Raw genomic sequence first — 25,679 nt, 5'->3', positions numbered from 1 at the left:
TTTGTGAGATACTATATGTACCTCGGCCCTAGACCCGTAGAGCATCCACTTGCATAGTCAAATGCCAAATGCAGGATCCAGTGCCAAAGGGCAAAATTACTGGTTGGCCCCACAACATCTTCATTGCAAGGTCCACACACAGCTCCCCTAAGGCAAAGTAAAAGGGAGTATCCGATACAGTTGCAAAATTGAGCCCCAGTTGTTTTGCAGTAGCTGTGGAATCTTGCTAGTAATACAAATTTAAAGCGGAGTTCCACCCAAAAGTGGAACTTCCGCTTAAACCACTCCTCGCCCCCTTACATGCCACATTTGGCATGTCATTTTTTGGGGGGGGAGTGGGGGCTTCAGTAGGAGTGGGACTTCCTGTCCCACTTCCTACTTCCGCCCAGGGACCACTTAGGTGACACGTCATATCGCCTTTTGGCGGCCCCTCCCTGTAGGTGATCACCTGGGACATGTGACAAGTCCCAGGCGATCGTCTGTCCACTCAGGTAGCGCAGCGCTGCTCGCGCATGCGCAGTGAGTGCCCGGTCGTAAAGCCGAAAGCTGTCATGGCCGGGTGCCCACAGTTAGAATGGAGGCGCTGGCAGAGAGGGGGGGAGAGGAGCGAAGCTCCGGGCGGAGCGGCGCTGGGTAGTGGAGCAGGTAAGTGGAGCAGGTAAGTGTCTGTTTATTAAAAGCCAGCAGCTCCACTTTTTGTAGCTGCTGACTTTTAATAAACATAAAAAAAGGGTAGAACTCCCCTTTAATAATAGCACTTAAAAAAAAAAATGGGATAGGATTTGCCACTCTAGGAGAATAGACATCTTTTCCCTGCTCTGAAAGGAACCAGCATGCATGGGAGTGGTTATACTGGGCTGTCCTTAGAGCTTTGCTAGAATCCAATTCTACTGAAGGTAGCAGCTTAACCCAGTATTTCAGAATACTAACCTGTGTAACATAATTTAAGACTAAAAATAAATACCATACGGAATATACAGTAAATAATTTCTGCCTTTTGAAATTATGAAGAGGGCTTTCTTACAAGTATATATATTGTAACAGATAAAAAAAATATTTAAAGGAATATTTAAAAAGAAAAAAAATCAACTTTAGGGAAGACTTTCTAAAACATCATAAAAAACTCTATTGTCGGTAAAATGCATACACTTTTAAAAAATATGACTTATTAAGCAGATAACTTACATAAAGCGGTCTTCAGATGATCCAGTACATCGTTTTCATACACAGCCCTCTCTTCCCATATAGAGAGGACCCTAGCCAAATGCTTCTTACAGCTCTCATCTGTTTCACTACGGCAAAATAATTAAGATATTAATAGAAAGGCAAAACTAGAAAACAAAAACAAAAAAAATTAAAAGTGGTTGTATTAAGGTAAAAAACATTATGTGCTGCATGCAGCCCCCCCCCCCTTTTTCTTACCTGAGCCTGATCCAATCCAACAATGTGCACGAGCGCAGCGGCTCCAGCAGCTGTCGCTCTCCCTATTGAACAAATTGATACCAGCAGTAGCCATAGGCTCCCGCTGCTGTCAATTAAAAGCTGTAAAATGGGAGTGGTGGGCAGGGCTGAGTGCCACAGCAGCAGGACTCAGGAGCGAGCCCACACAGGTGCTCCCATGAAAAGCGGCTTTTCATGGGGGCACCCAATGATGAGGAGAAGCCAGGGGCGCCAGGGGGGAATACAGAACAGAAGGATTGGGGCTGCTCTGTGTAAACCAATGCGCAGAGCAGGTAAGTATATGCATGTTTGTAATTTTTATGAAAAAAAACTGATATAGAATTTCAGTTACAAAATTAATGCGGTTAGGCTGGCTCCATGACGTAATTAAAGTTGTAAGAGACTATTAGCAAGATCAGCTAGCTGAAGCTGTTAGTCCCCATTCCAAACTGCCAACATGTTTCACTCTGGAAGCTGCATAGTAGATGGATAGGGCTAGTGTTTGGGTCTAGTTTTAGAGGCTAGGTTAGTACAAAGCCCACTCTTAGGTTAAATGTTAGGACCAGATGGAGGGTTTAGCAGCTACATTTTAGGGGGAGATAAAAGTGACTCTGTTGCTTAAAGCAGAGCTCCACCCAAAAACAGAAATTCCACTTTAAGCACTTCTCCCCCCTCGCCTGCCACATTTGGCATGTCATTTTTTTTTTGGAGGGGGAGTGGGTACTTAGTTTTGACAGGTACCGGCTCCCACTTACGCTTGGAGTGCCTAGATGCTTTGAGTGGATGGTCTACTCTCCTCCTCCCTCCCTACAGTCTTCTGTGACACATAGGTCTCAGAAGACTGCCAGACCATTCAGCATGCGCAGTTCACACCTGGCTGTGAAGCCCCAAGCTGTTACAGGAAAAGGAGAGGGAGAAAAGTGACGGTTCAGGTGACCACATCTTTGGATCCTGCATGCACATACCTACAGAAGCTTTTATTATTCTGTTTACACCTGTATGCAAATCCATTGTGATCTAGCAAAGCTCTGCCACTTCTTGATCTCAGCTTGCATGCCCCCCTTTCCACCAAACACTTACATTTCTAATCATCAGGCAGGCAACCCACAGGAATGTATGCTTTAGTGTAGGAGGTGTGTTTTTTTTTTTTTTTTACACGCTGCCCATCTACATTATATTACTTGTCAGCGGCAGAAGCCTTGCACTAAGATCTATCCGTTTTTCCTCCCTCATGTAATGGAAGTAGGGTGACCACATTTCCATACAGCCATTCAGGGACCCCCCCCCCCCCCCAGCAAGCAGCGGTCGGTGACATCACAAGGAGGCAGTGCCGCCATATGACATGGCCGAGAGGCCCCGCCCCTTACCTATTTAAGCATTTGTTTCATGTATGGAAGCCCAACATTGCAGCTGCTTAGATTCACAGAGTGTAATTGTTCTTGCGATGTTGGGCTAACATACATGAAACAAATGCTGTTTATATCTAAGGCACTAAAGTTGTATATAAAACCCTGTACTTTATACCACAAAAGAAATACAAATGACACAAGGGATCTGGGGTAAAAACTGCACATACACTGACCTACCCGACTACTACACTGACCTACTGTACCTGATTCCTACACTGACCTACCTGACCACTACACTGACCTTCCTGATCCCTACACTGACCCAATTGATTGCTGCATTGAAATACCTGACCACTACACTAACCTGATTCCTACACTGACCTACCTGATCATTACACTGACCTACCCGATTCCTACCCCGTCCATTGGGGGAGCATGTCAGATCCTCAGCTCTAAGGGACTAATGCTGGGACCTGTAGTCCTTCATTAGGAGGATGAGGCCAGTGGCAGACTGGCAGTGCTGGGGGCATGGGTTAAGTGGCAGTGCTTGGGAAGGGATGGGATCACTAACTCTCACTTGCTGTCACCTGTTAGTGTCCATTTGGGAGGGGAGAGGGGCTTGGTGAGGGTGGGAGAAGGGGTGGGAGAGAGAGAGAGAAGGGGTGAAAGAGAGAGAGAGAAGGGGTGGGAGAGAGAGAAGGGGTGGGAGAGAGAGAAGGGGTGGGAGAGAGAAGGGGTGGGAGAGAGAGAGAGAGAGAGAGAGAGAGAGAGAGAAGGGGTGGGAGCGAGAGAGAGAGAAGGGGTGGGAGCGAGAGAGAGAGAGAAGGGGTGGGAGAGAGAGAGAGAAGGGGTGATGGAGAGAGAGAGAGAAGGGGTGATGGAGAGAGAGAGAGAGAAGGGGTGAGGGAGAGAGAGAGAGAGAAGGGGTGAGAGAGAGAGAGAGAGAGAAGGGGTGAGAGAGAGAGAGAGAGAGAAGGGGTGAGAGAGAGAAGGGGAGAGAGAGAGAGAGAGAGAGATAGAGAGAAGGGGTGAGGGAGAGAGATAGAGAGAAGGGGTGGGAGAGAGAGAGAGAGAAGGGGTGGGGGAGAGAGAGAGAAGGGGTGATGGAGAGAGAGAGAGAAGGGGTGGGAGAGAGATAGAGAGAAGGGGTGATGGAGAGAGAGAGAGAGAAGGGGTGAGGGAGAGAGAGAGAGAGAAGGGGTGAGGGAGAGAGAGAGAGAAGGGGTGAGAGAGAGAGAGAGAAGGGGTGAGAGAGAGAAGGGGAGAGAGAGAGAGAGAGATAGAGAGAAGGGGTGAGGGAGAGAGATAGAGAGAAGGGGTGGGAGAGAGAGAGAGAGAGAAGGGGTGATGGAGAGAGAGAGAGAAGGGGTGATGGAGAGAGAGAGAGAGAAGGGGTGAGGGAGAGAGAGAGAGAGAAGGGGTGAGGGAGAGAGAGAGAGAAGGGGTGAGAGAGAGAGAGAGAGAGAGAGAAGGGGTGAGAGAGAGAAGGGGAGAGAGAGAGAGAGAGAGAGATAGAGAGAAGGGGTGAGGGAGAGAGATAGAGAGAAGGGGTGGGAGAGAGAGAGAGAAGGGGTGGGGGAGAGAGAGAGAAGGGGTGATGGAGAGAGAGAGAGAGAGAGAGAGAGAGAGAGAGAGAAGGGGTGGGAGAGAGATAGAGAGAAGGGGTGGGAGAGAGATAGAGAGAAGGGGTGGGAGAGAGAGAGAGAGAGAGAGAGAGAGAAGGGGTGGGAGAGAGAGAAGGGGTGGGAGAGAGAGAGAGAGAGAAGGGGAGAGAGAGAGAGAGAGAGAGAGAGAGAGAGAAGGGGTGGGAGAGAGAGAGAGAGAAGGGGAGAGAGAGAGAGAAGGGGTGAGGGGGAGAGAGAGAGAGAAGGGGTGGGAGAGAGATAGAGAGAAGGGGTGGGAGAGAGAGAGAGAGAGAGAGAGAGAGAAGGGGTGGGAGAGAGAGAAGGGGTGGGAGAGAGAGAGAGAGAGAAGGGGAGAGAGAGAGAGAGAGAGAGAGAGAAGGGGTGGGAGAGAGAGAGAGAGAAGGGGAGAGAGAGAGAGAAGGGGTGAGGGGGAGAGAGAGAGAGAGAGAAGGGGTGGGAGAGAGAGAGAGAGAAGGGGTGGGAGAGAGAGAGAGAGAAGGGGTGGGAGAGAGCGAGAGAGAAGGGGTGGGAGAGAGCGAGAGAGAAGGGGAGAGAGAGAGAAGGGGAGAGAGAGAAGGGGAGAGAGAGAGAGAGAGAGAGAAGGGGTGAGGGAGAGAGAGAGAGAGAGAGAGAGAGAGAAGGGGTGGGAGAGAGAGAGAGAAGGGGTGGGAGAGAGAGAAGGGGAGAGAGAGAGAGAGAGAGAGAGAGAGAGAGAGAGAGAGAGAGAAGGGGTGAGCGAGAGAGAGAGAAGGGGTGAGCGAGAGAGAGAGAAGGGGTGGGAGAGAGAGAGAAGGGGAGAGAGAGAGAGAGAGAGAAGGGGTGGGAGAGAGAGAGAGAGAGAGAGAGAAGGGGTGGGAGAGAGAGAGAGAGAGAGAAGGGGTGAGAGAGAGAGGGGGATGGAAGAGAGAGAGGGGGGGGGGGGTGGTGAGTGAAATTGAACCCCTAAGCTGGCCTGCAGTCCTTCCTGTACCCCCTGTCCCAGCCCCTGTCTGTGGGTAGGTGTGTGTGATGTATGCACCTACCTCCAGACCATCCTTGTCCTCTCTGTCAGCCTTGATGATAGGCACAGCTGGAGCAGACGTTGGGGGAAGGTGTGCAGGCTCTGGGAGGATGTCACTGCTGCTCAGGTCTTCTCTCACTCCCTCTCGTGCTGTTCCTTCCAGTCAGCCTCCTGCTGCTCCCCGGGGCCACCACTCTCTGTTGTCCTCAGGTGATGATGCTGCTCTCCCTCTCACATCAGAAGCTGTGTCCCTCTCTGGTATGTCAGGGGGCAGCCTCGGAGCTCAGCTGCTTTGGGTCCCAGGAGGCAGACAGAGCAGAAGCGCGGAGGAGGAAGTGAAATCCTCCCGCGCTTTCAGTTCTGAACAGAGGGGGTGCACTGCAGCCGTGATGTCACTGGTTGCTACAAGCCAAGCGGCTGTAGCAACCAGTGAGCACAATGAAAGTCATGGGGAGGTGGTTCTGCATGCCGCAGACAGCGCTACCGCGGCTCAGACTCTGCTGAATTCATAATGACTTTACCCAGTGCTTCATTCCGGGACATTGTATTGTCCCGGAATGAAGGCATCCGGGAACAGGGACACAGATGCCAATTAAGGGACAGTCCCGGGCAATCCGGGACACGTGGGCACCCTAAATGGAAGGTGAGAAAACCTGGGAATGGCAATGCAATGTTTTTCCTGCTAGAGATCTTAAGACAAAGTTTATTGAATTGGCCAATTCTGACACTTCTCATATACATGTAAAAATCTAAGTTTTTTTTGCTAGAAAAGTACTTTAAAAAAAACAAATATACACTGCTCAAAAAAATTAAAGGAACGCTTTGAAAACATATCAGATCTCAACGGATAAAAATCCCATGCTGGATATCTATACTGATATCACTGAGCTCCTGAACAGACTGAGGTGCAACCTGGCCACACCGGATGGACTAAAACATAATGTCCCAGAGGTGTTCTTTTGGATTTAGGTCAGGTGAGCGTGGGGGCCATTCAATGGTATCAATTTCTTCATCCTCCAGGAACTTGCTGCATGCTCTCGCCACATGAAGCCGGGCATTGTCGTGCACCAGGAGGTACCCAGGACCAACTGCACCAGCATAGGGTCTGACAATTGGTCCAAGGATTTCATCCCGATACCTAATGGCAGTCAGGGTGCCATTGTGTAGCCTGTAGAGGTCTGTGCGTCCCTCCATGGATATGCCTCCCCAGACCATCACTGACCCACCACCAAAACGGTCATGCTGAACGATGTTACAAACAGCTTAAAGTTCTCTGCGGCTTCTCCAGACCCTTTCACGTCTGTCACATATGCTTAGGGTGACCCTGCTCTCATCTCTGAAAAGCATGGGGCACCAGTGGCGGACCTGCCAATTCTGGTGTTCAATGTAAAATGCCAATCAAGCTCCACAGTGTCCGGCAGTGAGCACAGAGCACACTAGAGGACGTCGGGCCCTCAGGCCACCTACATGAAGTCTGTTTCTGATTGTTTGGTCAGAGACATTCACACCAGTGGCCTGCTGGAGGTCATTTTGTAGGGCACTGGCAGTGCTCATCCTGTTCCTCCTTGCATAAAGGAGCAAATACCGGTCCTGCTGATGGGTTAAGGACCTTCTACGGCTCTGTCCAGCTCTTCTAGAGTAACTGCCTGTCTCACAGCAAACCTTCTGGCAATGACACGTATTGACGTGCCATCCTGGAGGAGTTGGACTGCTTGTGCAACCTTTATAGGGTCCAAGTTTCGCCTCGTGCTACCAGTAGTGACACTGACCGTGACAAAATGCAAAACAAGTGAAAAAACAGTCAGAATAGATGAGTAGGGGAAAAAAATCAGACACCTCCACCTGAAAAAACGTTCCTGTTTTGGAGGTCGTCTCATTGTTGCCCATCTAGTGCATCGGTTGTTAACCACTTAATCACTGCACGCCGTAGAATAACGGCGGCAGGGTGGTTCCTTAACTCTGGGAGGACGTCATATGACGTCCTCCCAAAATCGCGCTCCCGCATGCACCATGGGGCGTGCACACGGGAGTGTCCGTGACTGCCGGGTCCTGAGGACCCGGCGCATTACGGTAAATCGCCGCCGATAGCGGCGGTTTACCATGTGATCGCTCCGTCCAATGACGGAGCGATCACTTGTAAACAAACCGGCGTCATGTGAGGATGCCGGTTCCTCCCTCCTCTCTCTGTACCGAACAGTACAGTGTGAGAGGAGAGGGGAGAGAGCGGAGGCAGAAGCAGTGCTGCGGGCTGGATCTGTGACAATTGCAGTCACAGGTCCAGCCATCCATCCATCCCTGCTCAGCCATCCCTGCCCAATACATACAATACCCTGAAATACACTGCCCCATACTGTGCAATCCCTGCAATACCCCGCAATACTCTGCAATACCCTGCAATACTCTGAATACCCTGCAATACCCGTTTTTTATTTATTATTTTTTTGCGGAAAAACGTGTCAAACTAAAATAAAGTAAAGTAAAGTGAACAATAAAATATATATATTTTTTAAAGTGCCCCTGTCCTCGTGTGCTCGCATGCAGAAGCAAACGCACATGTAAGTCCCGCCCACATATGAAAACGGTGTTCAAGCCACACATGTGAGGTATCGCTGCAAACATTAGAGCGAGAGCAATAATTTTGGCCCTATACCTCCTCTGTAACTAAAAACATATAACCAGTAAAAATATTTAAAACGTTGCCTATGGGGATTTTTAAGTAGCAAAGTTTGGCGCCATTCCACGAGCGTGTGCAATTTTGAAGGGTGACATGTTGGGTATCTATTTACTCTGCGTAACTTCATATTTCACATTATGCAAAAGAATGAAGAAAAAATACTAATTTGCTAAATTTAATAACAGAAACAAAGAAAAATTCATTTTTTTTACAGAATTTTCAGTCTTTTTTCTCTTATAGCGCAAAAAATAAAAAACCCAACGGTAATTAAATACCACCAAAGGAAAGCTCTATTTGTGTGAAAAAAAGGACGAAAATTTCATTTGGGTACAATGTTGTATGACTGAGTAATTGTCATTCAAATTGTGAGAGCACCGAAAGCTGAAAATTGGTCTGGTTATTAAGGGGGTTTAAGTACCCAGTGGTCAAGTGGTTAATTTCAATTAACAGCAAAGCAGCTGAAACTGATTAACAAACCCCTCTGTATACACCCCTCCCCCTCTGCTACTTAACTGACCAAATCAATATCCCAGGAGTTCTGATTCAAAAGTGTTCCTTTATCCTTTTTGAGCAGTGTGATTATATATATATATATATATATATATATATACATACAGTACAGACCAAAAGTTTGGACACACCTTCTCATTCAAAGAGTTTTCTTTATTTTCATGACTATGACAATTGTAGATTCACACTGAAGGCATCAAAACTATGAATTAACACATGTGGAATTATACATAACAAAAAAGTGTGAAACAACTGAAAATATATTTCATATTCTAGGTTCTTCAAAGTAGCCACCTTTTGCAGCAGACACATCTCTAGAACTGTTAAGAGGAGACTGTGTGAATCAGGCCTTCATGGTAGAATATCTGCTAGGAAACCACTGCTAAAGAAAGGCAACAAGCAGAAGAGACTTGTTTGGGCTAAAGAACACAAGGAATGGACATTAGACCAGTGGAAATCTGTGCTTTGGTCTGATGAGTCCAAACTTGAGATCTTTGGTTCCAACCCCCGTGTCTTTGTGCGACGCAGAAAAGGTGAACGGATGGACTCTACATGCCTGGTTCCCACCGTGAAGCATGGAGGAGGAGGTGTGATGGTGTGGGGGTGCTTTGCTGGTGACACTGTTGGGGATTTATTCAAAATTGAAGGCATATGAACCAGCATGGCTACCACAGCATCTTGCAGTGGCATGCTATTCCATCCGGTTTGCGTTTAGTTGGACCATCATTTATTTTTCAACAGGACAATGACCCCAAACACACCTCCAGGCTGTGTATGGGCTATTTAAACTAAGAAGGAGAGTGATGGGGTGCTGCGCCAGGTGACTACTCAAATTGAGTATTCAAAGCAAAAGGTGGCTACTTTGAAGAACCTAGAATATCAAAAATATATTTTCAGTTGTTTCACACTTTTTTGTTATGTATAATTCCACATGTGTAAATTCATAGTTTTGATGCCTTCAGTGTGAATCTACAATTTTCATAGTCATGAAAATAAAGAAAACTCTTTGAATGAGAAGGTGTGTCCAAACTTTTGGTCTGTGCGGTGTATATATATATATATATATATATATATATATATATATATATATATATATATATATATATATATCACACACACACACACACACAGTGCCTTGCAAAAGTATTTGGCCCCCTTGAACTTTGCGATCTTTTGCCACATTTCAGGCTTCAATCGGACCAATCCCTCCTTTGCATGGCTAAGAGGACCTAATTGAGAACTACAATGTATTTACAACTGACCAATAGGAAAGTGGTTGTTGGGGGCAGGGGAGGTCAAACTGCTGTATAAAAGTGTGTGTGCATACAATAAAGGAGTTGTCTGTTGAACTTACATACAGCCTGCCTGGTGTTTGTTCTGATGGATTTCGAACGGCACATAGCTGTAGTTCGAGTCCCGGAGCATTGGATGTCCGAACCATCAGACGTTGCGATCTGCAATCTGATTCAATAGCAGCAGAGGAGTGTCAGGAGAGTGGAACCGAGCGAGCAAGGGTCTCGTTACATTGGTTGGCAGCGGTGGGGTTTGCTCTCCAGTTACTGGGACACTCCAAACCACCACAATGAATGACAAGCTATGCAGCATGCAGGAGAGCCACGCTGAAAGACTTACTTGAGAGTCGTGGAGGGACCGGTGGGACAAAGAACAAGGCCACCCTGATCAGTGAGCTAGTCGAGATTAATCAGAGGGATGGTGATGCAGGACCCCGATCAGTTGAAGACTTGTTTCAGCAAAGAGTGCGAGAGCGGTTGGCATTATATGGTGCTAACTCATCAGAGACCGCCATACAGAGTGCCATTAGAGACATCCAGCTGCAGGATGAGCGACAAGAGAGAGAACGCGAGAGACAAGAGAGAGAACAAGAGCGACAAGAGAGAGAACAAGAGCGACAAGAGAGAGAACAAGAGTGGCAACATGAGCAGAGAATGGCAGAAATATGGCAATCGGAGAAAACGCCTAAAGATGCAGCGACTTTCTGTAAGTTGCCCTTTCGGGCGTTCAAACTATTTAAGGAAGGAGAGGAGGAAATTGAAGCATTCCTGCAGGACTTTGAGAGACTATGCCAGATACATGAAGTACTGTCCCAAGATTGGGTTGCTTTACTGGCGAGTAATTTAACTGGCAGAGCGGCAGATGCGTATCGGGCCCTGGAGGACGAGGACGCTAAAGACTATGACCGGATGAGGCGCATGCGCACAGGACTCCAAGATAGCCGCTTAAGTCTGGAGCTCCGCAGCGCCCTGGCATATCGGCACACACAGCACCCGACTGTGGCCGGTGAGAAGCCGCTGGACCGCTCCATAAGCTGGGGGAACCGTTTGGGATCTTTTTCATACCCAGGGGGTCATTCAAACGGGATCTAAGGCCGTGATTCAAGCCGGTTCTCGGAGCCGCTCGTTTCCAAGATGGTGGCCGCGGCTCCCTCAGGTACAGCCATGGAGGAGGGAGACACAGAGACCTCAGCGCTCGATCCCCCACAGACACCTCCGGGACACGCCGTGAGTACCCTGCATGTCGCTGCTCCCTCTCCAGCATCCATAGAATCCCTCCTCAGCCACACAATAGAGGTGCCCTGTACAGGGCAACTCAGATTCCCTCATAAACACAGCGGACCTCTTTAACAGGCTGTCTGAATTGCTTGACAGAGGGCTAACAACTGTTGCTGCTCGAATTACAGGGGACATTAAGTCTGATTTTCAACACCTTGGTGACCGTATAGAAGCCATAGAAAACAAGCTTGAAACAACTGTGGCCAAGACCAACCAAAATTCTGACCACATTCATGTTGTACAGGAACAATTTGATATTGCCCTGAATAAGATCGATGACCTTGAGAACCGATCGAGAAGGTACAACTTCAGGTTAAGGGGGCTCCCGGAGTCTGTCACGGATGTCACAGCAGCAGTCCAGGACTTCATTAAAGACCTTATTCCTGACATTCCCCGGCATAAATTGGAACTGGACAGAGCTCACCGGGCCATGCCCCCCCCCCCCCCCGAGAAAAGATGGCGCCCCTAAAGATATAGTAGTGAAGCCCCATTTCTACTCGGTGAAGGAGGAGATCATGAAAAGATCCCGCAAGCAAGAACCTCTCCTTTGCCAGAACCATCCGATCCAAATCTTTGCTGACATTTCGCCATCGACCATACAGAGGCGGGCGGTCACTGAAACCCCTGCTGACGGTTCTCTCACAGAAGGAGATTAAATATTGGTGGGCATTCCCATTCGCTCTCAAGTTCACCTTCAAATCCAAGACATACTCATTCTCTGACCTCCAGGAAGGAGAGAGACTTCTACTGGGACTGAGATTAATTACACTGGGTCCGCCACAGTCACCGCCGAACCCCAACTTGGGAGCCACGAAACGTCAAACACCTTCTAGCCCTGTCTTGCCGGTGTGGACCAAATCCAACTTCAAGCGATCCAAGGACGGCAGACCCCCCTGATACAGAACTTGTCCTGTACGGTTGCTCCCTTTTTCTTTTTCTTTTTCTCTTTTCGCCCAAAATCTGAACAGACTTTGGAAACTTTTCAGCTGATCCACTACATCTCCTGAAGGAGGGAAAACATTCCTCCCTTTTTTTTGGGGGGGGGGGTTTGCTCTGTTGTCGATGGTAGCCTGAGCACCTTGATATGTATATGTTACACCAGTTTGCATAGTGTACTGCAAGTATACCTCTTTCCAGGACTGTTATCCAGGAGGCTATGTTCAAATGCTAGTAGGCATAGATAGATAGCTCACGTCTCCTACATTGGGGGTCATCACATGGGATTCCCTCTTGATGAGCCCACGTTCCGAGGGACCGCCCCCCCAGTGCCCTACATGCCTGAAACGAGAACTTTCCTCCATACCCCCATTGCCCACCCCCTCATCTGTATAATTTTTAATTCCAGATTCCGGTACGCAAACCTCCATCTTTCCCATACCTCCCCCTCACGTTTTCAAGCTAGTCCAGTTTAGCCTTTGAATTGCATTATACCTGTTGTAGTCGGACTATAAGTTTTTCAATGCTTTTGTATAGTAATACAGTTTGATGTGCCTAGGCTGGGGTGCTATGTTCTTGTGCCCCACCTATCCAATTGGCTCTGGAATTCCCAAGCCCATTCGGTAGGACCTCAGTCTCCATAGCGGAGACTGATTCCATTATTTGTTGTGTGGACAGAATGTTAGTACGCTGCTTCTGTCCTTTAGAATCCCTAGAGGATTCTCTTCTCTTTCTCTTGTCCCTTCTCCTTTCTTTCTCTAACCTCTTTTCTTTTTCTCCCCTCTTTGCCAGCCTTCGGGATCCATCCACTGGGACAGCCTCTGACGGGGTACAGAGATTTTGCTGGAACGGGTACCGGAAGAGACTCAAGGACATCTCTGAGGTAGGTGACGGGATGACGACGGAGGGCCTTTACCCTATGCTTGATGGCTGACACCGACACGCCCTCTCCTCCCCTGCGGGTTGCCTCCCACAACATGCAGGGGATGCACTCCCCGGTTAAACGCCGGTAAATTTTACAATTTATGCACACCCAAAAGGTTGATGTAGTCCTACTCCAGGAAACTCACTTTCCAAAGCGGTATAATCCTACTTTCCTGCATGCAAAATTTCCAATATTTTTCCTCGCCAAAGCGGAGGACAAAACTAGGGGAATGGCGATCCTGATATCTAAAAACTGCAAGTTCACGCCGCAACTAGAACACAGGGACCCAGAGGGCAGATACATTCTTATACAGGGCACTATAGATGACCATGTCTACTCAATCATCTCGTACTATGCACCTAATCGGGGACAGGCTACGTTTTTTCAGATGATGCTCAAAACACTGGGTCCCATGTTGAGTGGGACAGTCATTTATGGGGGGGGACTCAAATACAGCCTGTAATGTTTGGGGGACCAGCTTGATCGCAGGACACAGGCTTTTTAAATCAAAACTAAGGTTTATTAAACTTAAATGGCTTAGCAGCAGCAAAAACAAAGGAAATAACAGTCTCACCGACTTGTACAGCTCAGAACTGCTATCGCAGTTAAATAGTCCTTGCAGGTAAGTCCTTCAGTAGCAGGCTTTCAGGCAACACACTGCCAAGTCCTTTCACAGCTTTTCATAGCTTCCACAGCTTTCCTTGTCCACCATTCACCATGCACAGACTCTCCTACACTCCTCCACTCTCACCTGCACTTCCTGTCTGCTTTAAACTCCTTCCTTGGACAGGTGCATTAACCCTTTCCGTTCCCTTAAAGGCACCACAGTCCAAACAGAGGGGAAATATAACGTCCTTCCAGGACCCAGCCATGGCGTCCTGTACATATCCCCCCCCTGTGCCCCAACGCCAAGGAGGTGGAGGCAACAGTGGAGCTAAAACAATGGACTCGGGAGAGGGCATCTGCATTTTGATGCAGTCTCCCGGGCCTATGCTCCACTATAAACTTAAACTCTTGGAGCGCCAGGAACCACCTGGTAATCCTGGCATTAGTCCCTTTACCTTGCCTCAGCCACGTTAAAGGGGCATGATCAGAAACTAACCTAAATTTCCTCCCCAAGAGGTAATATCTGAGGGACTCCAGAGCCCACTTAATGGCCAGACACTCTCTTTCAATAATAGCGTAGTTTTTCTCCGCTGGTGTCAACTTCCTACTGAGGAAGACTACTGGGTGCTCCTCACCATGAACAACCTGTGATAATACAGCTCCCAATCCTACATCGGAAGCATCAGTTTGGACAACAAACTCTTCTGAAAAATTGGGCGCTATCAAGACAGGGTGTTGGCACAGTGCTGACTTGAGCACCAAAAAAGCCTTCTCAGCGTCTGCATTCCACTCCACCATGACCGATTTCCGACCCTTAGTCAGATCGGTCAATGGAGCCGCCAATGTGGCAAAGTTGGGTACGAACCTCCTGTAGTATCCCACCATGCCCAGGAATGCACGTACCTGCTTTTTTGTGAGGGGGCGGGGCCAACTCTTTATAGCCTCTACCTTGCTGACCTGAGGTTTCACCACCCCTCTACCCACAATATAGCCCAGGTATTTCACCTCCTCCATTCCCAAAGCACATTTTTCAGGGTTTATTGTAAACCCCTCTTTCCAGAGAGAGTCCAGTACTGCCTGGACTTTGGGCAAGTGTGACTCCCAGTCTCTGCTAAAAATGACTATGTCGTCCAAGTACACTGAGGCATACTCCCGATGAGGTCGTAAAATCCTATCCATTGCTCGCTGGAACGTGGCTGGAGCAGTTTGCAGTCCAAAAGGCATTCTTTTGTACTGAAAACTCCCCTCTGGAGTAGAAAAAGCAGTTTTCTTTTTAGCAGCCTTAGTTAATGGGATTTGCCAATACCCCTTGGTAAGGTCTAATGTTGTGATATACCTAGCTGGACCTAGTCTCTCAATAAGTTCATCTACCCGGGGCATGGGGTAGGCATCAAACCGTGAAACTTCATTAAGCTTCCGGAAATCATTGCAGAATCGCAGAGTCCCGTTGGGCTTTGGTACCAACACAATCGGGCTCGACCACTCACTCTGCGATTCCTCAATGATCCCCAGGTCCAGCATCTTCTTTACTTCCTCTGAAACGGCCTTCCTTTGAGCCTCTGGGATGCGGTAGGGCCTGACAAAAACTTTGACTCCAGGTTCCGTGATAATATCATGCTCTATGATACTAGTTAGCCCCGGCAAGTCTGAAAACTTCTCTTTATTTCTCTGCAAGAACTCCTTTGCCTGCTGACTTTGGTATTTAGATAGGGTATTTGCTACTTGGACACTCTCCACCCCAACCTGTGGCTCAAGCCTTGCACTAGCCAGGGAGGTCACCGGTTCCCTGTCTGTCCAGGGCTTTAACAAGTTGACATGATATATCTGATACGGTTTCCTCTTGCCTGGCTGGTGGACTCTATAATTGACCTCTCCCACTTTTTCCACAACTTCAAAGGGTCCTTGCCACCTGGCTAAGAACTTACTTTCCACAGTGGGAATTAGCACCGCTACTCGATCCCCCACTTGGAAGTGCCTTATTTTAGCAGCCCTGTTATAGACCCGTCGTTGAGCCTCCTGGGCTTTTTGCAAATGCTCTTTGACTAGCGGCATCACGGTTTGGATCCTTTCCTGCATTTGGGAGACATATTCCAGGACACTCTTATGCTGAACAGGTTCACTTTCCCACTCCTCTTTAACCACGTCAAGAAGTCCGCGAGGTCTCCGCCCATATACCAACTCAAAGGGCGAAAAACCCGTGGAGGCCTGGGGCACTTCCCGGATAGCAAACAGGAGAGCTGGTAACAGGCAGTCCCAATCTTTCCCATCCCTTTGTACCACTTTCTTGAGCATAGATTTAAGGGTCTTATTAAAGCGTTCCACCAACCCGTCCGTTTGGGGATGGTAGACCGATGTGCGTAGCTGTTTAATCCGGAACAGCTTACACACATCGGCCATAACCCTTGACATAAACGGGGTACCCTGGTCTGTGAGTATTTCCTTGGGGAAACCAGTCCGTGTAAACATCTGGAATAATTCCCGGGCAATGGCCTTTGAGGAGGTATTCCGCAGGGGTAGCGCCTCAGGATATCGGGTGGCATAGTCAAGAATCACCAATATGTAAGAGTGACCTCGAGCTGACTTTACCAAGGGACCCACTATATCCATGGCTATCCTCTCGAATGGGACCTCAATTATGGGCAGAGGGACCAAAGGGCTCCGAAAATGAGTCACCGGAGCGGTCAACTGACAGGTCGGACAAGAGGTACAGTATCTCTTTACCTCTGCTTTCAGACCTGGCCAGTAAAACCGGTCGGTGATCCGTGCCTCCGTTTTTTCAACTCCCAGGTGTCCCCCTAACACATCGTTATGGGCCAGGTCCAGAACCTTTCGTCTATATTGTTGGGGTACCAACAATTGCTCTACCACATTTTCTCTCTCCTTGGTAACCCGATACAGCAATTCATTATATATTGCAAAGTGTGGCCACCTCTCATTCGCACCTGGCTCTTGGGGAACCCCATTTACTACTACCACTTGTTCCCGTGCATGGGCAAAAGTGGGGTCCTGCATCTGAGCAGTCCCAAATGCCCCATGGGGAACACCCAAATCCGGCAGCGCAGGGGTAGAGGCCACTTCCTCATCCTCTTCCCCCAGCATTACCTGAAGTGGGAAAGGCTCCTCCCCCTTAGTGTTTTGGTAGGTCTGTGGACCACATATCTTGACATCCTCAATAGTATCAACACTACTTTCATCACCATTAACCCAATCATTAGCATTTTCCCCATCTGGGTCCACATTAACGTTTGGCAGTTCAGGGTTATCCCTCTCAGCAGCAGGAACAGGGGGGCTAGTTTCTCCCCAGTCTCTGAACTGTTCTCCTTGTTCCCACAGTTTTGTAAACAATGGACAGTCTCGTCCTATTATAACATCATGCACCAAGTTCTTTATCACCCCCACCTCTTGAGTAACAGTGCCACATGCTGAGGAGATAGACAACGTGATGAGCGGGTACTCTCTAGTGTCCCCGTGAATGCATACCACCCGTAAAGTTTTTCTTACCGGACCGATCTTCCCAATCACTCTAGGATGAACCAGGGTTACCATGCTTCCAGAGTCCAACAAAGCCCGGGCAGGGAGGTGGTTCACTTGGACTTCACACTCAAACTTTTCCTCATCCAGGTCGAGGTGTGTGGTGCACACTTTGTGGGCACAAAAGGACCCCCTCCGAAGAACCCCGCATTCCATGGGCTCCTCTTGCAGTGGGCAGTGTGCCCGGGTATGACCCCAGGAATGACATCGCCAACATTGTACATCCCCTCCTCTCCGAACAGGAACAGAACGCTGCGAAGGTACCGGGAGTGTCTCTTGGCCTTCCGGGGTGTTTGTCCCAGGGCTCCTTGGAACATCCTTTCGAAGGGCAGCAGTTGGTCGAACAGGCCGTGGCAGACTAGGCCCTATGCGCTTGGTAGGTCCGAGCAGGTCCTCCACCACTGTATATCGTTCCACCATCTCAACAAGGAGGTTTGCTGTTTTGGGGTCTCCATGGCTGACCCACCGTTGGAGGTCATCTGGCAGGGACCTCAGGTATCGGTCCAGCACGACCCGCTCCACAATTTGGGGGCCAGACAACACCTCAGGCTGCAGCCATTTTTTTACTAGTTGCACCAGGTCATGCATTTGAGACCGGGGTGGCCGATCTGGACGATATTTCCATTGGTGTACACGTTGGGCCCGAACGGCCGTAGTCACCCCCAGACGAGCCAGAATGTCTGCCTTTAACTTTTGATAGTCTTTAGCATCATCTGGTGGCAGGTCAAAGTAGGCTTTTTGAGGATCTCCAGTGAGAAAAGGAGCAATGAGGCCGGCCCACTGGTCCTGAGACCATCCTTCTCTCTCCGCTGTCCTCTCAAATGTAGCAAGAAATGCCTCTACATCATCGCTCAGGGATAATTTCTGTAGAAAATGGCTTGCCCTCACAGTCACCTGGTTGCCAGGGGCAACAGCCGCTTGTTCCCGAACCTGAGACAGCTGCTGCACTGCTTCCTTTAAAGCCGTCACCTGAGCCTGCATAACCCCTTGCTGCGTCGCTTGCTGGGCCGCCAACAGGCGAGTATTTTCTTGCTGCAGAGCCAGCGCCTCTTTGTGGTAAGTTTGTTGTGCCTCCAGCTGGGCTGCTAAGCGCTGATTAGCTTCCTCATTGCGAGTCTGCGCTTGCATGTTAGCCAAGGTCAGCTGTTTAATTAGCTCCTCCATTGCTTCAACTTTCAATGTTTGTGCAGCTTTAACCCAGGACATAAATTCAATGTACTGTCTCTTTAAATGTCAGTTCAATATAAAGTCCAATGCAAAAAGAAAAAAAGTTTTTTTTTTTTTTTTTCTCTTCTTATGCCTGTTATTCTGTCCTGCCCGCATTCGAGCACCAGTGTAATGTTTGGGGGACCAGCTTGATCGCAGGACACAGGCTTTTTAAATCAAAACTAAGGTTTATTAAACTTAAATGGCTTAGCAGCAGCAAAAACAAAGGAAATAACAGTCTCACCGACTTGTACAGCTCAGAACTGCTATCGCAGTTAAATAGTCCTTGCAGGTAAGTCCTTCAGTAGCAGGCTTTCAGGCAACACACTGCCAAGTCCTTTCACAGCTTTTCATAGCTTCCACAGCTTTCCTTGTCCACCATTCACCATGCACAGACTCTCCTACACTCCTCCACTCTCACCTGCACTTCCTGTCTGCTTTAAACTCCTTCCTTGGACAGGTGCATTAACCCTTTCCGTTCCCTTAAAGGCACCACAGTCCAAACAGAGGGGAAATATAACGTCCTTCCAGGACCCAGCCATGGCGTCCTGTACAAGCCCTAGACCAAGGTTTGGACAAAGCCAGGCCCCCTGGAACCCAGCTTATCCGCCCACCCAAGAGGAGCCTCAAAATAGCTAAGCTGAATCACCAATATGGCCTTGTTGACGCCTGGAGAGAACTTAACCCTACTACATGTGACTATACACACTTCTCACACCCGCACCAATCATTTGCTAGTATCAACCACATATTTATCTCTGCAGCTAAAACTCCAGACCTACTCAAATCCTCTATAAGAGACACGGTATGGTCTGACCATTCCATAGTCCTCCTATCCCTTAGAAGTAGTTCACACCGCCCCAACCTTCTACAGTGGAAACTAAATGAATCCTTGCTTAGTGACCCAATGAGGGTAGTGGAATTGAGAAAGCAATCCAGGAATACTTCCTTTTTAATGCAACTGCGGAGGTCTCCGCGGAGACCCTGTGGGTTGCTCACAAGGCCACGATCCGGGGCACATTGATTCAAATTTCTTCTCGGGTGAAAAAGGAACACTTACTTGACATAGACAAGCTAGAAAAGGAATTTAATCGCTTAAGCCGTCTACATAAACAAGACCCTAAACTGGTTTTCACGGCCGCATTGGACGCAGCACGCTTATCTCTTAACCTAGCCCTTACTTCAAAAGCTGAAAAGCATATCCGCTGGAGCGGAGCTAAGTTTTATCACCAACGGGACAAAATGGGCCACATGCTTGCAGCCAAACTGACCCCCCTCACCAGACAGCGATCCTTATCTAAAATAAGGGTGTCGGGCAATCAACACACCTTGAACCCGAAACGCATTATGGAAACCTTCCATAGCTTCTACGAGAAACTTTATAGCGGGGATAGCGAGGACAGTGAGCTCCACATGAACTCTTTGTTGAACTCGCTCCCAATCCCAAAATTAGACGCCAAACACCATGACATCATAGAATCCCCTATTACTGAAGAGGAAGTGTTGAATGTCATCAAAAACCTAAAGAGGGGATCAGCCCCAGGACCGGACGGATTCTCCGTACCGTATTATAAGAAGTTTGCACAGACTCTGGCACAACCCCTTACGAAATTCTTTAATGATACAACCAAATGAGAACCCTTGAAGAGAACCCTAAACTTGGCTTACATATCTGTTATCCCTAAACCACATAAGGACCAGGGGGAGGTAGGAAATTACAGACCCATATCACTTATAAATAATGACATGAAAATTCTAACCAAGATTTTAGCGGACCGCAAAGCCTCTTTTATCAGCTTATATATTCACAAAGACCAGGTGGGATTTATCCTAGGCAGGCAGGGCCCAGACCAAATCCGTAGGGCGATTGATATAATTTCGATACTTCAATCGGGATGGGCGCAGGATTCACGACAGGAGGGGCTGCTCCTCTCACTCGATCTCCAAAAAGCCTTCGATTCGGTCTCCTGGCCATACCCATTTAACATTCTACAACGATGGGGCTTTGGTCAGAGATTCATGGGCTTAATGTCAGTGCTTTATTCCCACCCGGAAGCGCGAGTAAGATTGCAGGGTTCCTATTCGGACACCATCAAAATAGCTAGGGGGACCAGACAAGGGTATCCCCTATCGCCCCTTATTTTGGCCATAGCAATAGAAACCTTGGCAATCGCCATCTGGACAAACCCTGATATACAAGGGGTTTCCTGCGGTCCACACATGCACAAATGCGCTCTGTTTGCTGATGATCTTCTGCTTTTCGTAACTTCGCTGACGACCTCCCTTCCAAACATCTGTAAGCTATTAAATCAATTTTCCAGAGCCTCGGGCCTAACTGTTAACCTTAACAAATCCCAAATCTTGAATGTGAATGCCCCCCGAACAAACGCTGACCATCTCAAAAGCTCCTTTCAATTCAAATGGAGCGATACCAATATTCGATATCTAGGAGTAGATCTCACCCAGAGGGTGGAACTTTTATACTCAGCCAATTTCACCCCCATGTATGAGAAACTTAGCAAGGATCTTAAGGCATGGGCGCTCCACGAATTATCCTGGCTAGGGAGACTGAACGCTGCGAAAATGACACTACTTCCCAAACTGCTTTACCTATTTCGGGCATTGCCAGTCCTGATTAGAAAGGACCACTTGCGGTCATTTCAAAGCAAACTGGTACAATTCATTTGGGGTAACTCAGGTCATTGCTTATCGAGAAAAGTACTTTACAGACCTAGAAGGCAGGGAGGTTTGGGTGCTCCGAACCTCCTGTGGTATTATCAAGCGGCTAGACTGGCACAGCTTTCAATTATCTACACACGCATAGAAAAGCCAGATTGGGTGCAGATAGAGAGGCAAGCAGTTCCTACGCACACTTTAGACTTCCTCCCCTGGTGCTCAGTAAAGGATCGCCCCCCTAATATGTCCCCTGTGTTATACAACTCCATCGCTCTTTGGGATAGCTTGAAGAGACACCGGCCTCTGACGTCAGCCATGTCTCCTCTAGCACATATCTTTCACAACCCTGACTTTCCACCTGGTATGAATATCAAAGCCTTTCGCTGGTGGTTGGATAAAGAATTATACCGCATTGGACACTTTTTGACCTCCCGGGGCCCGCTCTCACTCAGTTTCTGTCAGAGCAAGCTGGAGATGCCCGACTCCGAAAGATTTCGATACCTACAAATATCCCATTTCCTACATGCGCAATGGCATAACAATCCATTGCCCCCATCCGTGACACCCTATGAACAATGGTGCGGCCAAGCCACTGAGCCGAGGGGGGCATTTCTGTAATTTATCAGTCACTGGCCTCAGATGATTCTAAGCTCCCGTACATGTTGGCCTGGGAAAGAGAGACTCAGATCAGCTGGAGCGTAGACACTTGGCATAGAAACGTCTTTAGGTCTTATGACAAGATACGTAATATATTCTTGATTGAAGCGGATCTTAAATTACTAACCAGATGGTACCTGGTTCCAGCGAGGTTAGCCAAGATGTTCCCTTCCTCCTCGCCTCTCTGCTTTCGAGGGTGCAACATGCACACTTGGTGGGAGTGCCCGAACATTAGAGGGTTCTGGAACAAAATATTCTATATGATACGCAAGGTAACGGGCTGTCAAATTCCAAAAGACCCATCCATTGCATTACTCAATGACAGGATACCCAAAGTCTCCAAAGCTGTCCAATCATTGCTGTTCTTCATCTTTCTCGGTACCAAATTAACCATTGCGAAAGCATGGAAACAGAATAGAGTCTCCTTCTTTGCGCCCAAAAGAAAAATCTCCTAGATTATGGCTCAAGAAAAAATGGTAAGCTCCTTAACAGACACTGTGGCAACATTTGAATCGGTTTGGGAACCATGGGCCACTTATGTGGGTGCCCCCAGATGATCTTATGTCGTTGCTCTATGGTGAGTATGGGCCCTGGGGGCTGGCGGGGTGGGGAATCTTCACCTCTTTATTCCTCTCTCTCTCTTCTCCTCCTATTTCCTACTTTTCTTTCCTTCCTCTCTTCACTTCTCTTTGCAGCTTTCGGATCTGTGGGATCTACAAAGAGCTCAAGGAATGTTTCCGCTGAGGTCTATTACATAACATCCTGAAAACATTCAAGGCTAGACTAACCATTTGCTCTCCTGACTAACTGGTGAGAGTTTAACATCCAGTCTGTACAATTCACTTATTTCTTGTTTTACTGACTGGGTGACATGCGATATGTTTTTACTCCGAAATTCTGAACTCACTCAGGAAATTTTTGTTTCTCCGCTATTGTTTACTGTTAAGACTTCATCTTCCTTGACATCTTGTTATATGGTCGTAATGATCTCCACATTTATTGTATGGTTTATTGTTTTCTCTGATAATATACAATAAACATATTGAAAGAAAAAAAAGACTATGACCGGGTAAAATAAGCTTTGCTAGCCCGATTTGCGATTACACCTGAAGCCAGCCGGATTAAGTTTTGAGAATCCCGGAAACAAACCAACATAACATACGTGGAGTGGGCACATCGTCTGCAGCGGAACCTTAAGAGCTGGTTCCAGGGAAGCCACGCTCATACCATAGAGGACATCACCCAGCTAGTACTCTTGGAACAGTTCTTTAACCACATCCCTCCGGTAGTACGGGATTGGGTGTGAGATAAGTGACCACGGACTGTACAGCAAGCGGCTACTTTGGCAGATGAATATCTGGACTCTCGAAGGTCAGGCGAAAGCGAGCGCTATCCCCTATCTCGGCCCAGTTTACCAGCCCGACCCAATCCTCCTACCAGACCCAAGTGCTATACCTGTAACCAAACTGGTCATCTGCAGCGATATTGCCCTACCCAATCCATGAGGTACCGGGAGACTGCTCATCCATCAAGACCCTCAGCCCGACACAAACCTCCTACCAGACCTAAGTGCTATACCTGTAACCAAACCGGTCATCTGCAGCGATATTGCCCTACCCGTACCACAAGGTACCGAGAGACTGCTCATCCATTCAGACCAGCGGCTCATCGCTTCCAGAACGAGCCCAACCATCGAGATGTTCAGGAAGAATGCGGCAAACTTTTTGAGGCTGATCCTGTCCAAGCTGGACAGCACCATTGTCAGGCAGTATGGGTTAATGGTCAGCCGGCCCAGGCACTCTGAGATTCTGGGGCTACGATTACCCTCATCCAGCCTCACATGATTCCCCAGTCGGCCCGGACTGGCCAGACTGTTGCAGTCAGGGTAGCAGGGGGCAAGGTGCTACGTTTATCCACCGCCCAAGTCTTTTTGGATTGGGGCTCAGGGGAGCGACAAGTGCGAGTGGCATTACTACGCGAGTTACCCGCAGAAGTACTTTTGGGGAACGATTTGGGGCATTTAACTTCCTCATATGCCCCAGAGGCCGCCATGGCTGTGACCACCCGACACCAGAGCCAACTTCATGGCAACCCCACTTCTATGGGGACCCAGACGCCTCCATGTTTGGGCTGGGAGCTGTACTAAGTCAAGTTGGTGATGACGGGAAAGAGAAAACCGGTGGTGTATCTCAGCCGCAAGTTGTTACCCCGTGAAGTTGGATATGCTGCCGTGGAAATTGCAGCCCTACGTATATGGAGGCTCTTTTACCGTCATGACGGACCACAATCCCTTGATATGGCTTAACCGGGTGGCAGGATAGAATGGGCGATTACTAAGGTGGAGCCTGGCTTTGCAACCGTACAATTTCACCATACAATATCGGCCAGGGCCTCAAAATGGGCATGCGGAAGGGTTACTCCGGCAGACAGACCTGGAAACATAAGACTGCTTTTCCAACATCTTCGAGTTGACCCGTTCGGGGTCCCACTGTGGCTGTTGGACTGTTTCCCAAGGGGAATATTGTCATGGACCTTGGAATGCGAAAGTGTTTCTCCTTGAAATCTGTTACACAGTGGGGGGTTTTCTGCCCTGTCTTAAGGCCAACCCCGCCCCCCCTCCAGATGGCTCAATGGTCTGGAGGAAAAGCATTGTTCTGTGTCTGGCTGTTTGTGTACATTGATTGCCCCCTGGGGCTTCTGTCTCATTACACATAGCAGTCCTCCTATTCAAGCTATCAGACCAATCCCTCATTTGCATGGCTAAGAGGACCTAATTGAGAACTACAATATATTTACAATTGACCAATAGGAAAGTGGTTGTTGGGGGCAGGGGGGGAGGTCAAACTGCTGTATAAAAGTGTGTGTGCATCCAATAAAGGAGTTGTCTGTTTGAACTTACATACAGCCTGCCTGGTGTTTGTTCTGATGGATTTCGAACGGCACATAGCTGTAGTTCGAGTCCCGGAGCATCGGATGTCTGAACCATCAGATGTTGCAATCTGCAATCTGATTCAATAGCAGCAGAGGAGTGTCGGGAGAGTGGAACCGAGCGAGCAAGGGTCTCGTTACACATTCCATTGTAGATTTTGCTTTATGTTTTGGATCATTGTCTTGTTGGAAGACAGTCCCAGTCTCAGGTCTTTTGCAGACTCCATCAGGTTTTCTTCCAGAATGGTCCTGTATTTGGCTCCATCCATCTTCCCATCAATTTTAACCATCTACCCTGTCCCTGCTGAAGAAAAGCAGGCCCAAACCATGATGTTGCCACCACCATGTTTGACAGTGGGGATGGTGTGTTCAGGGTGATGAGCTGTGTTGCTTTTACGCCAAACATAACGTTTTGCATTGTTGCCAAAAAGTTCGATTTTGGTTTCATCTGACCAGAGCACCTTCTTCCACATGTTTGGTGTATCTCCCAGGTGGCTTGTGGCAAACTTTAAACTTTTTGTGGATATCTTTAGATTTGTGCAGTATACGACTGATTGTTGTCCTATGGACAGAGTCTCCCACCTCAGCTGTAGATCTCTAGAGTTCATCCAGTGTGATCATGGGCCTCTTGGCTGCATCTCTGATCAGTCTTCTCCTTGTATGAGCTGAAAGTTTAGAGGGATGGCCAGGTCTTCGCAGATTTGCAGTGGTCTGATACTCCTTCCATTTCAATATTATCGCTTGAACATTGCTCCTTGGGATGCTTAAAGCTTGGGAAATCTTTTTGTATCCAAATCCGGCTTTAAACTTCTCCACAACAGTATCTCGGACCTGCCTGGTGTGTTCCTTGTTCTTCATGATGCTCTCTGCGCTTTAAACGGACCTCCGAGACTATCACAGTGCAGGTGCATTTATACAGAGACTTGATTACACACAGGTGGATTCTATTTATCATCATTAGTCATTTAGGTCAACATTGGATCATTCAGAGATCCTCACTGAACTTCTGGAGAGTTTGCTGCACTGAAAGTAAAGGGGCTGAATAA

The 25,679-nt window shown here is 48.2% G+C and overlaps 1 protein-coding gene across 3 annotated transcripts in view; it reads right to left on the bottom strand.

Annotated features, from left to right (window-relative positions):
• RPRD1A (regulation of nuclear pre-mRNA domain containing 1A) overlaps positions 1-25,679 on the bottom strand; it is a 137,855-nt gene that overhangs the window by 63,692 nt on the left and 48,484 nt on the right. For all 3 annotated transcript variants that reach the window (XM_040353472.1, XM_040353471.1, XM_040353473.1), the window contains exon 3: positions 1,186-1,292. In XM_040353472.1, the coding sequence (XP_040209406.1) occupies positions 1,186-1,292 (107 nt within the window). The remainder of the gene's footprint in view (positions 1-1,185; positions 1,293-25,679) is intronic.

Source organism: Rana temporaria, chromosome 5 (assembly GCF_905171775.1).
Source record: "Rana temporaria chromosome 5, aRanTem1.1, whole genome shotgun sequence".
Taxonomy (NCBI): domain Eukaryota; kingdom Metazoa; phylum Chordata; class Amphibia; order Anura; family Ranidae; genus Rana; species Rana temporaria.
Note: the sequence above shows the minus strand (reverse complement) of the source record. Positions and strands in the feature narration are given on the sequence as shown.